We start from the raw sequence: 16235 nt of genomic DNA on the forward strand, positions 1-16235 counted from the left end.
TTTCCTAATCTTTCCCTGTCCCAGAATGAAATTTTGGTACTAAAAAATACACGTTCTATTGGCTGGGCTTGTGGCTTAGTAGTAGAGCACTTGCCTAGCACATGTGAGGCACTGGGTTCAATTCTCAGTACCACATAATAAATAAATAAATAAATAAATAAATAAATAAATAAAGGCAGGCATCATTGTTATCTACAATTAAAAAAATTATTAAAAAATGCTCTATTTCTGTTTATACTCATAAACATTCAAATATCAGGAAGTTTTTCAGAGAGATCATTCCACTGGACTATTGCTATATTTGCTTCCCTATCTGTAGTCATTCTGTAGGTAAATGAAATGGAGGTACAGGTCACCAACCATTTACACACCTTGAATTAAACTCTTCATTTTCAGTTAATCTGTCTTAACTCTTGGCCTCTCCTTCACCTGCATTTGTGAGTCCTGATCCCCTTTTTGTCTTAGTGGGAAAAAATAAGCTACTCCTTGCCCATTCTCCTTCTGTGAGACTGTAATCTATAGCTCCCTCCACTTTGCTACTTTATTCACCATTCCAATGTGTTTTGTTATTTTTAATTTTCTCTAATGAAAATTTTCTTTTAATGTTATTTGCTGTAGTGGTTTATCTGCTTTTAAATCCTTAATTAGTGTTCATTTGGAGCCTTGGAACTGAAAGAGCATAATTATTTGCAGTTTTCTCTCCTATTTGATTAAGATAAGCATTTTATATATTCCTAGTTTGTATTCTATTCATTTTTCTCTATGAAATACCTCAAATTCTTATTTTATAAAAATCCTATTTAATCTTATTTAAAGTACCTTTAGGCTAAGCACAGTGGTACATGTATGTAATCCCAGTGGCGCAGGAGGCTGAGGCAGGAGGATTGTGGGTTCAAAGCTGGCCTCAGCAACTAAGAGAGGCCCTAAGCAACTTAGCAAGACCCTGTCTCTAAATAAAATGTAAAAAGGGGTTGGAAATGTGGTTCAGTGGTTAAGCACCCCTGAGTACCAAATCCTGGTACCGAAAAAAAAATCCTTTAATTTTTATTTAAGTTCTTAGTGATGATTTTATGCCCTGCCAAGAACTTACTAGTTTATATTTGTTATTTCTGTCCATTGTAATATAATGTTCATATTAGTGAAAGGTTCAATAAAACTTGTATAGGCAAATAGGAATTCGTTCGTTCGTTCGTTCGTTCCTTCCTTCCTTTCTTTTCTTTTCTTTTTTTTTTTTGATTCTAGGTATTAGAGAACTAATTTGAAAGGGATAATAACAGAATTTTTTTTGGAAGTTTCAAAAATTGCTAGAGCTGTATTGTCCATTATACTCTGAGCCTTTAGCCATATGTGGCTAATTAAATTAAATTTAAAATTCCATTACTTATTCATATGACTGACATTTCTAGTGTTTATAAACTACATGTAGCTGATATCTACCACTGTAGATTTAGAGCATTCTCATCATTGACAAAAGTTCTGTTAGACAGCATTGTTCTAAAAAGTAGAAGGTAGGATATATTGTTCTGTAGTTTCTCCAAGTCTTACAAGGTTCTTAAGCCTCAAGTTTTGCATAGTTGTGTTTTCTGTTCAGTACATAGGACTTGGTTGAATAAATATTGATATAAAAGGAAAAAACACTTGCCTATTTGAATCTGTTTTGAAGTGTTTAGGATATAATACAAGTCACAAGACTAGCTATTGTCTAAATTAATCCAAGAAACAGCTAAGAAAGCACCATATTAATTGTTCAGTAATATTTCTTAATGTTGATTCAGGGGAAAACTACAGAAGGTTGAGAATTATAAAACATAGCATGTATGTATAGAGTCAGTATTCTTCAGACTTATATACTAAAGAGCATCAAAATGTTACAGGTTTGAGTGGGTGGATGGATAAGCTGTTACCCTATCAGAATTTTTTTTTGCAACAAAAAAAATAATTTTTTTTGCATATGTTATTAATGATTTACAGTATGCTTAAGTGCAGCATGAACTTTAGAAATGTAGAGCTTGATGGGGCTTTAAAAATTGTCCAGCCCTATCTTTTCATCTTACAGGTAGGTAGAAGAAACTGATGTAACATTTATGTCTAAAATATATTTTCTGTGCTACCATGCTGATGACAAAGAACAAAAGACTTGGTTCATTGACTTTTTTCAAAAGCTTTAATAATCTATGTATAAGTTCTAAGCTGGTAACTTCAAGATTATGCAATTTGGGGAACCATAAAATTTCATAATTCCTATGAATTTCATAATGGGTCTTTCTTTTTAGAACAACAATTTGTAATCTTTACACAATGCCACGAATTGGAGAGCCCGTGTGGCTTACAATGATGTCGGGGACTCCAGAAAAGAACCAGCTTTGTCATCGATTCATGAAGGAGTTCACTTTTTTAATGGAAAATGCTTCCAAAAATCAGTATGACTTGCTTTATTTGTTTATATATGTATATTTGTTATTTACTATAACTAGATATCTAGAGTGTGAGCAAATTCAGTTTCAGAACTGGGATGATGATTTATTGTTTTCATAATTATTTCATATTATTAGTAATCAAAACAGTACTCTCAAAATAATTAAACAATAGAGTATGGAAGAGTGCTGCAAAACCTAGTGAATGAAGAATAGAAAAAATGTCTTAAATTACATGTTAAAAATCCTGACATCTCACAGAAAACTCTGAGACTTCCTGTTTGTGAATTGTATTCATTTTTTAAAAATACTTTTTTAGTTGTAGTTGGACACAACGCCTTTTTATTTTATTTATTTATTTTTATAAATAAATCCTCAGTGGTGCTGAGGATTGAACCCAGCGCCTCCCACACGCTAGGGGGGTGCTCTACCACTGAGCCACAACCCTAGTCCCATGTATCCATTTATGATACCTTCATAGGAGAGGTTTAAAAATACTTATGAAGTGCTAGGATTACAGTGATACATTTTAAATGTGATATTTTATTGTACTGTTTTCTTTGAACTATTCACCAAGTCCTCATAATCCGTATGAGTAATTCAGATGTTTTTATTCTCTTTAATGGTAGACAAAGTTTTCTTAGTACTATCCTTCATTTTTCTCATTCAGTAATTTAGAAATCTAAGGACCTGCTGGTTTGAACTAAGCAGATTAACACTCAAAAGAATCTAGTTTTTCAAGTAAAATGGCATCCTTGTTTTGTAATTATGATCCAAATAACTTATGAATGTTCTCTTTATTTTAAAGATTTTCTTTAATTTGTTTCCCAGGAATAGATTTATTACTTTTTCATGCTGGTGGTGTACCTATCCTTTAGTCTCTTCCCTTCCCTTTTTAATGCTATTTGGCCATGAAAATATGTGCTCTTTTTGCTTATTCTGTCAAAATGTTTTACCTAAGGTTTCATGAAGGTAGATTAGAATCTGATAGGGATGTGTTTTGTTTTTAGATTCTTGCCAGCTCTCATAACTGCAGTTTTGACCAATCATCTTGCCTGGGTGCCAACAGTCATGCCAAATGGACAACCACCTATTAAAATATTTTTAGAAAAACATTCCTCTCAGAGCGTGGACATGTTAGCAAAGACTCATCCATATAATCCACTCTGGGCACAGCTGGGTATGTAACCTGAAACTCTTACACCGTGTATTATACTTAGACTTTTATGTAACTATCTGGAATTACTTTATAAGAAGAAAAAAATAAAATCCTCTCTTTTACTCCCTTAATTCTAAAGCATCTCTTCTGCTTTTGTCCTTATATGTCTGTTAAATTGTCCTATCATGTTAAGCCTGTTATCGTTCCTCAAAGCTAGAGAACCACAGTTAAAGCAAGAGTTGCAGACTGATGGCTGTTTTACTAGTACTTCAGGGTCTTCAGAGTGTTATGCATTTTCACACTTTGTCTAGAAAGAATTAACCAACTAAGTCACCTGAGATAGCTAGAATACATCTAGTTGAGAAGCAGTTCGTTGAGATTTCTATTGTTCCACTTTTTGTTTGGTTACCATTTTGGAAAATGTTCTTTCTTAGTATTAGGCATTACTAAATAAGTGGGGAATATAAGAAGGTGGATGATTGATAAGTTCTGGGCGTGAAAAAACATGCTACACTCCATAAAGTCGGGCGTACCACTGTTGAACCATATTTTTCTTATTAAAAAAATGGAGATAGTACATCTTCAAACAATTATGAAAATTAGATAATACATGTAAAGTACTTCAGACAGTGTCTGGTAAACATAGCTATTACATCTACTCTATTCTGTTTCCGTTAGATGGTGAATGGAAGATAAGTTGAGAACATTTGGTGACTTGGTTGAAACTTCCTATAGGTTTCTCTGGTGATTGAGCTTGCCAGGCAGGTTGGCATGTAGCTTATTATCTCATGTTAATCAGCCTCCTTTCCTCCTTCCCTACCTGTTGCTTTATTGAGTTACAGTTTACATAGAATAAATGAATACTTAAAGTATATAATTGATATGTGTCTCTGTGTTAATGTATTCATATACCTCTGACATCATCCCCATAATCAAAATGCTGAAAATATCTATCACTTCCAAAGGATTTCTCATGCCCTCTTGTAATTTCTTCCTCCTGTTCCTTTTCATTGTCCTCCTTCCACCCTTTCCCCCCATTCTTAGGTCTGATTTCTGTTACTATAAATTAGCTCATTTTCTGTTACAATATGTACTTTTTTTGGTCAGACTTATTTCATTCAACATAATTAAGAATCACTTCTATGTTGTATGTATTAATACTTATTTTAATGCTGTGTAATATTTTTATATGGATAGTAATTATTTTTTAAAACAAGTAATTAGCATTTTAAAATTGGGACATTTCAAATTTATTTTCAATTCTGCAGTCATTTTTTTCCATGTTTTTAAATTGGTGCGTTGTAGTTGTACATAATGATGGGATTTGCTATTAGATATTCGTACATGCACAGAAAAATTAAATATTTTTTTTTGGTACTGGGGACTGAACCCACAATTCTGCAAAGAGCACTGGAGGGTATAAGGACAAGTAATAATTTGGTCTTGTCTTTATACCCTCCAGTGCTCTTTGGACAAGTAATAGTTTGGTCTTTGCCTTCAAAAAGTTGATCATATTTAGGGCTGGGGTTGTGGCTCAGGTAGAGTGCTTGCCTAGCATGCTTGAGGCACTGGGTTCCATCCCCAACACCACATAAAGGTATTGTGTCCATCTACAACTAAACATTTTTCAAAAAGGTTGATAATGTTTAAAACTGTAGCTCATATATATCCAGACAAGAATGACAATTCAAAGAGGAAATATAAATGCCCAGTGTGAGTTCAATAAGAGGGGCTTACTTCTTTCAGTGACAATATCTAATTGAGAAGCTCTGGACTATCAGAGAGAGATAGGGAACAGTAAGTACATTGCATGAGTGAAAGGAGTTTTGGTGTTAAAAGTGCAGAGCATATTCAGTGGTCCATTTTAAGTGGGATTTTGGATTCAAAAGATGGAAAGAAAATTAAGAAGTATAACTGGAAAAGTAAAGTGGGACCAGTTGTGAAAGACTCACTTGCTGTGCCAAATTGGTTTGAATTTTTAGTCATTAGTGAGAATTTTGGATTTGGTTTGGAACAATGGCATTGTAATATTTGAGCCAGTATTTTTAGTCAGAGGATAAAACTTACCATAATGCCATGTGGAACATACATTCATTTGAGACCCATTAATGTTTGTTTCTTTAAAAAATATGGAGTTTTTATAAAGTAAAAATAGAGGTTTTTAAATGTGTATACTGACAACTTACAAAAATTGAATTAAATTTATTAAATTTGTGTTCTCCATTTTTAAGTCGTTTTGCACACCGATTCCAGGTTTAATTTTGAGTTATAGCATAAATATAGGAATGTGTGTTGTGACTGTTCCAGCTCTACTCCTTGCCATCACTGCTCCCTTCCTCTTCTTGATCTCCAGCAGATATTGTGCTTTCCATTTTTCTATGTTGGATATAGCTTATAGAATCCTTGTATATGAACTACTTCAGGCAGTACTTCTCCTAGATCCTGGCATAGAGAATATGCCTAATAAATGTGACTCTTTGAAGTTTCAAAATCACAGCAACTCTTTAAGCAAGAAGTTTTTAATTCCTTCATTCACTTTTCTCTTTGGTTATAACCATTTACCCTACTCTCCTGAATACTCAGTCCTCTTTTAAATAACAGTAAATTTTTCCACTACTCATTCAATAAGAGTAGTTTTCTTGGGCTGGGGTTGTGGCTCAGTGGTAGAGCGCTCGCCTAGCGCGTGTGAGGCCCTTGGTTCAATCCTCAGCACTACGTAAAAACAAACAAAAGAGGTATTGTGTACAACTAAAAATAAATATTAAAAAAAGAGTAGTTTTCTCATAATTGAAAATAGCTTCCTTAGCTATGTGTTGAGGATGTGTCCATTAACATTTTTCTATTACAGGGGACTTGTATGGTGCTATTGGCTCTCCTGTACGGCTTGCAAGGACTGTGGTAGTTGGCAAACGACAAGATATGGTCCAGAGGCTACTTTATTTTCTTACTTACTTTATAAGATGCTCTGAACTTCAAGAAACCCATCTTTTAGAAAATGGAGAAGATGAAGCCATTGTTATGCCAGGCACAGTGATTACTACCACTTTAGAGAAAGGTGAAATAGAAGAATCAGAGTATGTGCTTATCACAATGCATAGAAACAAAAGCAGTTTGCTGTTTAAAGAGTCCGAAGAAACAAGAACTTCTAATTGTAACTGTAAATACTGTAGTCATCCACTCCTTGGGCAAAATTCAGAAAATGTGTCACAACAAGAGAAAGAAGATATTCCAAATAAGGAACTGCTAGGAATTTCAGATGAATGCCGAATAATTTCTCCTTCTGACTGCCAAGAAGAAAATACTGTTGATGTTAAACAGTGTAGAGATAAATTAAGAACTTGCCTTGACACCAAGTTAGAGACTGTTGTTTGCACAGGATCTGCTCCGGTAGACAAATGTGTATTGTCAGAAACAGACTTAGAGCCAACAGAGGAAACATGGCAGAGTAAGGAATTGCTGGATCCAGATAATCACACAGGCAAAGTAATGAGATCCACAGGAATAGTTGTGGAAAAGAAACCTCCAGATAAGACTGTGCCTGCTACATTTTCTTGTGAGGCCATCCAGACAAAGGTTACATTTCTGATTGGGGATTCTATGTCACCTGATTCAGATACTGAACTCAGGAGTCAGGCTGTGGTGGATCAGATTACTAGGCATCACACCAAACCATTGAAGAAAGACAGAGGGGCTAATGATTTACATCAAGAAACTAAACAACCAAACAAGGACCAATCTGTAGAGTCTGATTTACAAAGCCTGCTTTCTGGAGAGCCCTGTGAACTTCCCTGTTGGAGTCCTTCAGACCCAGAAAGCCTGAGCTTATTTGATGAATATTTTAATGATGATTCAATTGAAACCAGGACTATTGATGATGTTCCAGTTAAAACAAGTACAGACAGTAAAGAACACTGCTGTATGTTAGAGTTTTCAAAAAGATTGTGTGCAAAAAATAGCAAACAGAACAATGAACTTTGTAAATGTATAGAAACAATTCACCAAGATTCGTGTAAAACCTGCTTTCCTCAGCAGGACCAAAGAGATACACTCTCCATTCTTGTCCCCCATGGGGATAAAGAGAGTTCAGAGAAAAAAATTGCTGTAGGAACTGAATGGGACATTCCAAGAAATGAAAGTTCAGATAGTGCCCTTGGGGATAGTGAAAGTGAAGATACAGGTCATGATATGCCGAGACAAGTCAGCAGTTACTATGGAGGAGAGCAAGAAGATTGGGCAGAAGAGGATGAGATACCTTTTCCTGGGTTAGTAAAAACTTTTTTCACCTATAATTGGCCTTGTTATATACCATTCTTTTGTTTAGCTGGTCTATGAAGGCTGGTAGTAACTAATATAAAAAAGAGATGATTGTCTTTTCATATTCTTTCTGTTTTTGATACTGGGGATTGAACTCAGGGGCACTCAGCCACTGAGCCACATCCCCAGCCCTATTTTTATATTTTATTTAGAGACCGGGTCTCAGAGTTGCTCAGCGCCTCACCATTGCTGAGGCTGGCTTTGAACTCGTGATCCTTCTGCCTCAGCCTCCTAAGCCGCTGGGATTATAGGTGTGCACCATTGCACCCGGCTTCCATATTCTCATTTTTTTATCATGAGCTCTTACTCATAGGGAGTATTAAAGTTTATACCCCACAAGCACCCCATAAAGACTTTGTGAAGGTATCTGAGAAGATACAGGATCTAATTGATATATATAGATTACTTATTGCTTAGGAGTTTCTAGACATTTTGGAGTGAATTGTGATCATAAAAGGACCAAAACATGTCAGTTAGGGATAGGTAATCACTGAGAAGGTAGGAAATTGCTATTCAAAATAAATGTGGTCAATACAAAGAGGAAAACAAGGAATGTATACTCTAGGTCAAGTATAACAAGGAGAAAAAAACAGGCTTTAGCAATGATGTACTCCCAGATATGGACAACAAAATTAGCAACTTTGTTTTGAGTAGCAGTTTTCAGAATCTGATTATATAGGACTGTGTTAAAAACACAACTCTATTTAAGTAATGAAAGATTCATGCTCACATTACAAAGTTGTTTATTAGCTATTCCCTGGATAAGAAGAGTACTTTGTGGTCTGAGCGCTTGAGGCAGTTTTTATTTAAGGATGATTTTACACTGAGTATATTTTGTAGAGAATAATGTAAGTGGAAATATGGACAAGTAGAATTCACTCTTTTGTTTTGTTTTGTTTTTACTGGTGTAAAATATCTTTATTACTAATTAGATCTGTCTTCTTTGGGAATCTTTCTTCCAGGTCAAAGTTAATTGAGGTTAGTGCTGTTCAGCCCAACATTGCCAACTTTGGGAGGTCCTTGCTGGGTGGCTACTGCTCGTCTTATGTGCCTGACTTTGTTCTTCAAGGAATTGGGAATGATGAGAAGCTCCGCCAGTGTCTGGTGTCAGATTTGTCTCATGCTGTGCAGGTGAGTGTGTTCTTCATTTTATTTAGATCAAACTCAGGAGGACCCCGAATTGCCTTGTATTTTTGGTGATATGTGACCATGTAACATAATCATCTTTCTCTGAATCTGTCATTTTCTATACAGTGTTTACATCTTTGTACATTTCACTGTGAAAGCAAGTATACAGTTATAGTAATCTATCAAAATGGAAATGTGAAATACAGAATGTACTTTACTCATACATGTCCTTAAATTAGATTATTTTCAATATCAAAAAATTACAGATGAAATGCAAATGAGATTATTTTCGTAATCTCCTTTTTGGATTGTTTATTATTTATATGTAGAAGCATTGACTTTTATACATTAATCTTATATCCTAAGACCTTGCTGAATCTTCTAGTTCTATTTTAGGGTTTTATCCACACAGGCTGTGGTTATCAGTAAACAGTTTTACATATTCCTTTCCAATCTGGATGCCTTTTATCTCTGTTGTCTTCCTTCCCTTCCTTCCTTCTGCCTCATAGCAGTACAATGTCATTAGAAGGGGTGTCATTGTCTTATTCCTGATCTTAGGGGAAAAACATTCAAGTTTTTTTTTTTTTCCTCTTCTTGTGGTACTGGTGAATGAACCCAGGGATGCTCTAATACTGAACTACATTGTAATTTATTAAAAAAAGTTGTTCATAGTGTGCATTTATAATCCTTTAAATTTTTATAAGGTTGCTGGTAATGTATCTATTTTTTTTTTGTGTGTGTGTGGTACAGAAAGCTAAAAACAGGTCTTCCTACCATACAGTGGCAGCCATTCTTAATATAAATCCTTACAACCAGTCATGGTGGCATATACCTGTAATCCCAGCTACTTGGGGAGGCAGAAGCAATAGGATTATAAATTTGAGGCTAGCAAGACTCTTATCTCAAAATAAAAAATAAAAAGGACAAGAAATGTAGCTCAGTGTTTGCCTAAATGCATGAGGACCTGAGTTCAAGCCCTAGTACCACCAAAACTAAAACAAAAAACAAAAACAAAAACAAAACTCTGACAGTCATTTGGCAGCCTGTGGATGCTTATACAACAGACTTGGCCACTTACTACCTCTATATCCTAGGACAAAATAATTTTTTTTTCAGTACTAGGGATTGAACCCTTGTCTTCACACATGCTAATATGCAAGAGCTCTACCATTGAGCCACATTGCCAGCCCATTTGGTTTATTTTGAGATAGAGTCTTGCTAAATTTCTCAGGCTGGCCTTCAACTTGCAGTCCTCCTGCCTCAGCCTTCCAACTCACTGGGATTATAGGTGTGTGGCTGGTTCTGAGTAATTAATTTAATAAGACATCTTTTCTCAACTATAAAGTGATAATAATGCCAGAGTTATGTTGTGTGGTGTTTTGTATTAGGTATTCTGTGACATATTTTTTTAATCCTTATTCTATATTTATATGTATATGTGTTTTTTTAATACTATATAAATGAGGCCATATATATATTCCAAGTAAGTGAGCCATGTGCATATAATGTCTGCATATGTATTTGTGAATATATACTATATACTTTATGTATGTATAATTGAGACCTTGTATATAGAATATATGCATGTATGTATATGTAACATATATGTATATATGTGAATATATAAAATACATATATATGGTTCTATATTTTTTATTTTGAATTTTGCTTTTGTCACTGAGCAACTAACAAATTTATTTCTCCATATTATTAACATAGTTCATAAACATGTATTGATGTTTCTTGATTATTTCATGATTTTGTTATGGTTGATCTTTTTCTTATTCTGTGTGTGTGTTTGTGTGTGTGTGTGTGTTGCTGGGGATTGAACCCAGGGCCTTCTGCATGCACGGCAAGCACTCTACCAACTGAGCTGTATCACCAGCCCACTCAGCCTTTTTCTAGAGAAGGGAGTCTCACTATATTGCCCAGGCTGGGCTCAGGTGATCCTCCTGACTCAGCCTCCCAAGCAGCTAGGACTGTAGGTGCACAGGACTGTGCCTGGCTGCTCTACTATGAGTTCCATCTCCTGCCCCCTTTTATTTTTCATTTTGAGAGAGGGTCTTGCTATGTTTTGCAGGCTAGTCTCAAACTTGCAATCCTCCTGCCTTAGCCTTCTGAGTAGCTGGGAATACAGGCGTGCACGACCACGGGCAGCAAAATTTTTCATTTGATTTCTCTTAGAGAATTTGCATAGTGATTGTTCATTACTGGATAAAGTGATATCCTTTTAGGATGCCTAATGTAGGCTTCTTCAGGAGCAAACTTATATCCTTAGCAACTAAGAGCTATGTTAGCTAAGCAGCTCAGAGCTTAGCTCGATAAGTTGCTGAAGTTGGCTTTGAACTTGCGATTCTCCTGCCTCAGCCTCTCCAGCCATTGGGATTACAGGCATGCACCACTACACCTGCCTGTGCTTGTCATTTTTGATCTTTTTGGCTAAATCATCAGAAGCCAAGGGCACAGCCTGTGCCTCTTGGTCTTTTTATCAATATATGTAAGTTAAAGTATTTTTTTCAACTACACCTTAAGTTTTTTTATTATGAAAGTGTCATGCTGTGATAAACATTCAAATAATACAAAAATTTGCAGAGTAAAAAGTAGAATTTTATTTTTGGAGCGTGAGTACTGGGGATTGAACTAAGGGGCACTCAACCACTGAGCCACATTGCCAGCCCTATGTTGTATTTTATTTTGAGACAGGGTCTCACTGAGTTGCAAACAGTATATGTATATATTAGTATGATGACATTTGTTTTTCAACAGTGTATGTTGAACAGCCTTGTTAGTACATGTTGATTTCTCTGCTTTTCAATGCCATCTTTTACTGTGGATATACCTCTTGGTAAAATAGAAAAATCTAGTACACACAGGCAGTAAAGTACTTTATGTCATTAAGGGATAGCCCCTGTGGTGCTGAGGCATATCAATGCTTGGAAGCACAATTTACCATTAACTTGTTTGTATGGGTAAATTCTGTCTTATTTTAAAATTGTTTACCCCTTTCAAGCTAAACATATTTTCCCTGTTGCCTGGCACATAGTTAACAGTACATTTTCAAATGAAAGAATGATCAAAAGACTGATGAAAGTAAAGTTCTAGATTAAAAGATACAGAATTCTGGTGATGAGTACAAAATCTCTATGATTTCCTCTGAGACATCTGAGGATGTCTCAAAGTATTTGTTATTGAGTTAACTATTTCATTCTCCTCTGCTAAAGGTTCTTTGTTGTTAGCTGTCAGAATTTAACTTTTTTTTTTTCTTTTGTGCTTTTGGTTAGTATTGCTTCATTGCCTCCTTCCATTTGCATTATCTTTGAATACTTTATTTGCTTATCATAAGTTGAATTCTTTTTTTTCCCCCCAGCATCCAGTGTTGGATGAACCAATAGCAGAAGCTGTCTGCATTATAGCTGATATGGATAAATGGACTGTTCAAGTGGCCAGCAGCCAGAGACGAGTGACAGATAATAAATTGGGAAAGGAAGTGTTGGTTTCGAGTCTTGTTTCCAACCTGCTTCATTCCACCCTTCAGCTTTATAAGCATAACTTGTCTCCAAATTTTGTAAGTATATGTAAGCCTTGAAAAACTTTGAGTAATCTAGTAGGTGATTAAGTTTTACTTAGTATGTGCCTGAGTTAAATACTACTGCTAACTTCATTGGTTTTCTGAAACACTTGATGTTTGTTGCTCCCACCACCAGCCTTATTGTAATAGTATTTGGAGCTGAAAAGTTTGGCAGGTTATTAAGGGTAGATGTGATCCTGAGGTGGGGTCCACAGGGGTCCACTGATGTGATTAGTGGGTCTACTAAGGAGGAAAAGAGAGATTATTCTCTCTCTCTACTCTTTGAGGATACACAGAGAAGTTAGCTGTCCACCAGCCATGATGAGAGCCCTCACCAGTACCCAACAGTGCTTTCACCCTACCCTGATCTTGGACTTCTAGCTTTCAGACTGTGAGAAAATAAATCTCTCTTGCTGAAGCCACTGTGTTATTTTGTTATGTCACCTGAGCTAAGACTGAAAGGTTTGTGTATACATCAAAATACTGTAATTTCAGTGGCCAGAATTTTCAGTCACCTGTAATATGGTCATATAACATCCCCATGCGTTATGTAGAATGCCACTGCATTCTGAACCCTCACTGCCACATCAGGTAGAGCACCTCTGGGTTCGATCCCTAGTATGTCCAAACCAAACCAAATCAGACAAGTAAACAACAATGGTAGTGTGGGGTAGGGAAAGAAAGAAAGAAAAAGAAGAAAAAACCTAGTTATCAAAGCAAGTATACAAAAAAAAAACAAAACAAACCCACTGATAACAACAAAATAGAAATCAAGTACAATAGTTTAACCAAATATATATTACCATAGGATGCAGCAGTTCTACTTCTGCATTTATACTCAAAAGAATTAAAAGTACGGACTTAAACATTTTAATGTTTATAGCAGCATTATTCACAATAGCTAAAAGTTTGAAATAACTCAAGTTATCATTAGCAAATGAATGGGTAAAGAAATTATGGTATAATACGTACAATGCAATATTTAATTGGCCAGAAAATGGAATAAAATTGCTTTTCTGTGAAGTGGCACATAAGTGTAATCCCAGCTACTTGAGAGCTGTATTCTCCCTACAGGAGAAGTACAAGTTCCAGGCCAGCTTGGGAAATTTAGTGAGATCTTGTTTCAAAATTAAAAAAAAAAAAATGGCTGGACTAGCTCAGTGGTAGAGCTATGACATAGATGAACCTCAGAAACATAATGCTAAGTGAAATGAGGTAGATATAAAAGAAAAAATATTCTGTGTAATCCCAATTATATGAGGTATCAAGAAATTCAGACAAACTGCAAATAGAATAGTGGCTACTAGTGGGTAAGGGAAGTAGAAAATGTCAAGGCATTATTTAAATTCTGTTTGAACTGAGAAAACATTCTGGAGTGTATGGTGGTGATGTTTGTATAACATTGTGAATCTCTTAATGCCATTGAATTATGTACTTTTAAATATTTAATATGATCAACTGAACATATTTTATATATATATTTCAGTTAACATTGTCTTAAGACATTTTCATCTATAAGCAAACATTATGGAGAAAACATATACCACAAAATAGATGAGCTAAGAAATCCATTCAGTTGTGTTTTTCTAATAATGGGCTTTTATTAGGAGTCTTTAATAGCTTTTCATTGGAAAGAGGATTATTCTCTTCAAGAATCTGAATGTTTTAATACTTGAATCTACTGTTTTTTTCCTCAAATATCTATAGTATTTATTCATGTGAAAAACTGTCTCTAGTAAAATGAGCAAGCTTATTAGCACAAAGCAAAATCTAGGTATTTAATTTGATGTTCCAGGTGAGAAACCTTTTCAATTACAGAGTATTCTCTGAACTATTGCAACCTGACTTAATCACAGGAGAATACACCCTTTCCTATATATTTGAAATAAATCAATTTATAATAATGTTATATTTATCAAATTTGAAATACAGAATATTTTTTTAAATCCTGAAAATGAGTATTGCACATTTTGAATGTACTTTTTGTCAGTAAATTATACATTTTAAAATGGTAAATTTTATGTTACATTTTTTTACCCCAGTTTTTTTTTTCCCCCAGTACCCGCTGTGACTTAGATGAATGCTAAGACATAGATGAACCAATGGCACTCAACTACTGAGCTGCATTCCTGGCCCTCTTTTGTATTTTTTTTAAGAGACATGGTCTCACTAAGTTGCTTTATGCCTTGCTTTTGCTGAGGCTGGCTTTGAACTCTAGATCTTCCTGCTTTAGCCTCCCTAGCTGCTGAGATTACAGTCTTGAACCACCATGCCCAGCCTTTACTACAGTTTTTAAAAAAGCACTTTTAGAAGCTAACCTTTGATAAAAGCCAGAAACAAATTTCAACTCCTTTTTAGCTAAAACTTAATGTGCTGTAAATTTTTGTTCATGTTGGAATAACAAAATAGAATTGAAAAAACATGATGCTTTGAAATTTGTCTTTCTTAAAGAGTTGGAACCAGTTTTCTCATCTGATTCTTGGTTCTTCCTTAACTGCAGTGTGTAATGCATCTTGAAGACCGGCTGCAGGAACTATACTTCAAGAGCAAAATGCTGTCTGAGTACTTGAGGGGCCAGATGCGTGTTCATGTCAAGGAGCTGGGTGTGGTTCTTGGGTATGTTCGTAGTTTCTTTTCTGGCTTTGCTTTCTCATTGCTCTGTCTTTAGGCAAGAGATGTTTCTCAGAATTGCCCTTTTTCCTTTTAAGTATATTTTCCTATTAAAAGTTGGCCATTGTTTTCATTTGGATTGCTCTGTACCATACAAAAGCAGATTCCCTGTCATTCACTGATCTGAAAGGCACTGTCCATTGTGCCACTACATGCAGTATAATGAGAATATATTCAGAGTGAATTACGATCTAAATTTTTATCTTAGAAAAAATAAGTTAATAGTAAGTTTTTATTTATTAAATATGTTGTAAACATTTTTTCCAAGATTGTGTCCTATCTTTTACATGGTGAAGTCACAGCATTCTGAGGATGAATGTTTATATAAATATGTTTATTTACATATTTCTTCTCACCTTATCTGTATGTCTGTCTCTTCTAAGTTATTCCATGGAAGGAAACAGTTGTCCAAAATGCTAACTGCAGAGGAACAGAAAGTTTGTAGGAGAATAATAAAGCCCTATTTCAGTATATTATTATTATTATTTTTTTTTTAGGTATAATCACATTTATTGAAAAATTCCATTAATTTAGCATAACAATAAATTTTTAATAATAATAATTTGGGAGAAATGTTGTAGATCTTCAACAATACATAATGCATCATCAATCTCTTCTTGGCCTTTTGAGTAAGACCAGGTGTAGCTTCATCAATAGTGGCTAGATAATAAGTTTATAAAATTGGGTAAACAATGATCAATTTCTTTGCTTGATTGGTTGTATATCTCATACCATCACATCTCGCAGGTATTTTTCTTTTTCTTTTTTTTTTTTTAATTTTTTATTGTTGGTTGTTCAAAACATTACAAATTTCTTGACATATCCTATTCCACACTTTGATTCAAGTGGGTTATGAACTCCCACCTTCACCCCATACACAGATTGCAGAATCACATCAGTTACACATCCATTGATTTACATATTGCCATAGTAGTGTCTGTTGTGCTCCGCTGCCTTTCCCATCCTCCACCATCCCCCCTCC

General features: G+C 35.0%; 1 protein-coding gene across 2 annotated transcripts in view; it reads left to right on the forward strand.

Moving 5' to 3' along the window:
* The window catches only part of Fnip1 (folliculin interacting protein 1), a 115716-nt gene that overhangs the window by 89704 nt on the left and 9777 nt on the right, over positions 1-16235 (forward strand). For both annotated transcript variants that reach the window (XM_071612117.1, XM_071612118.1), the window contains 6 exons: positions 2274-2420; positions 3425-3594; positions 6422-7835; positions 8850-9018; positions 12383-12580; positions 15084-15199. In XM_071612117.1, coding sequence (XP_071468218.1) covers positions 2274-2420; positions 3425-3594; positions 6422-7835; positions 8850-9018; positions 12383-12580; positions 15084-15199 — 2214 coding nt within the window. The remainder of the gene's footprint in view (positions 1-2273; positions 2421-3424; positions 3595-6421; positions 7836-8849; positions 9019-12382; positions 12581-15083; positions 15200-16235) is intronic.

The sequence above is a fragment of the Marmota flaviventris genome, chromosome 5 (genome assembly GCF_047511675.1).
Source record: "Marmota flaviventris isolate mMarFla1 chromosome 5, mMarFla1.hap1, whole genome shotgun sequence".
NCBI classification, from domain to species: domain Eukaryota; kingdom Metazoa; phylum Chordata; class Mammalia; order Rodentia; family Sciuridae; genus Marmota; species Marmota flaviventris.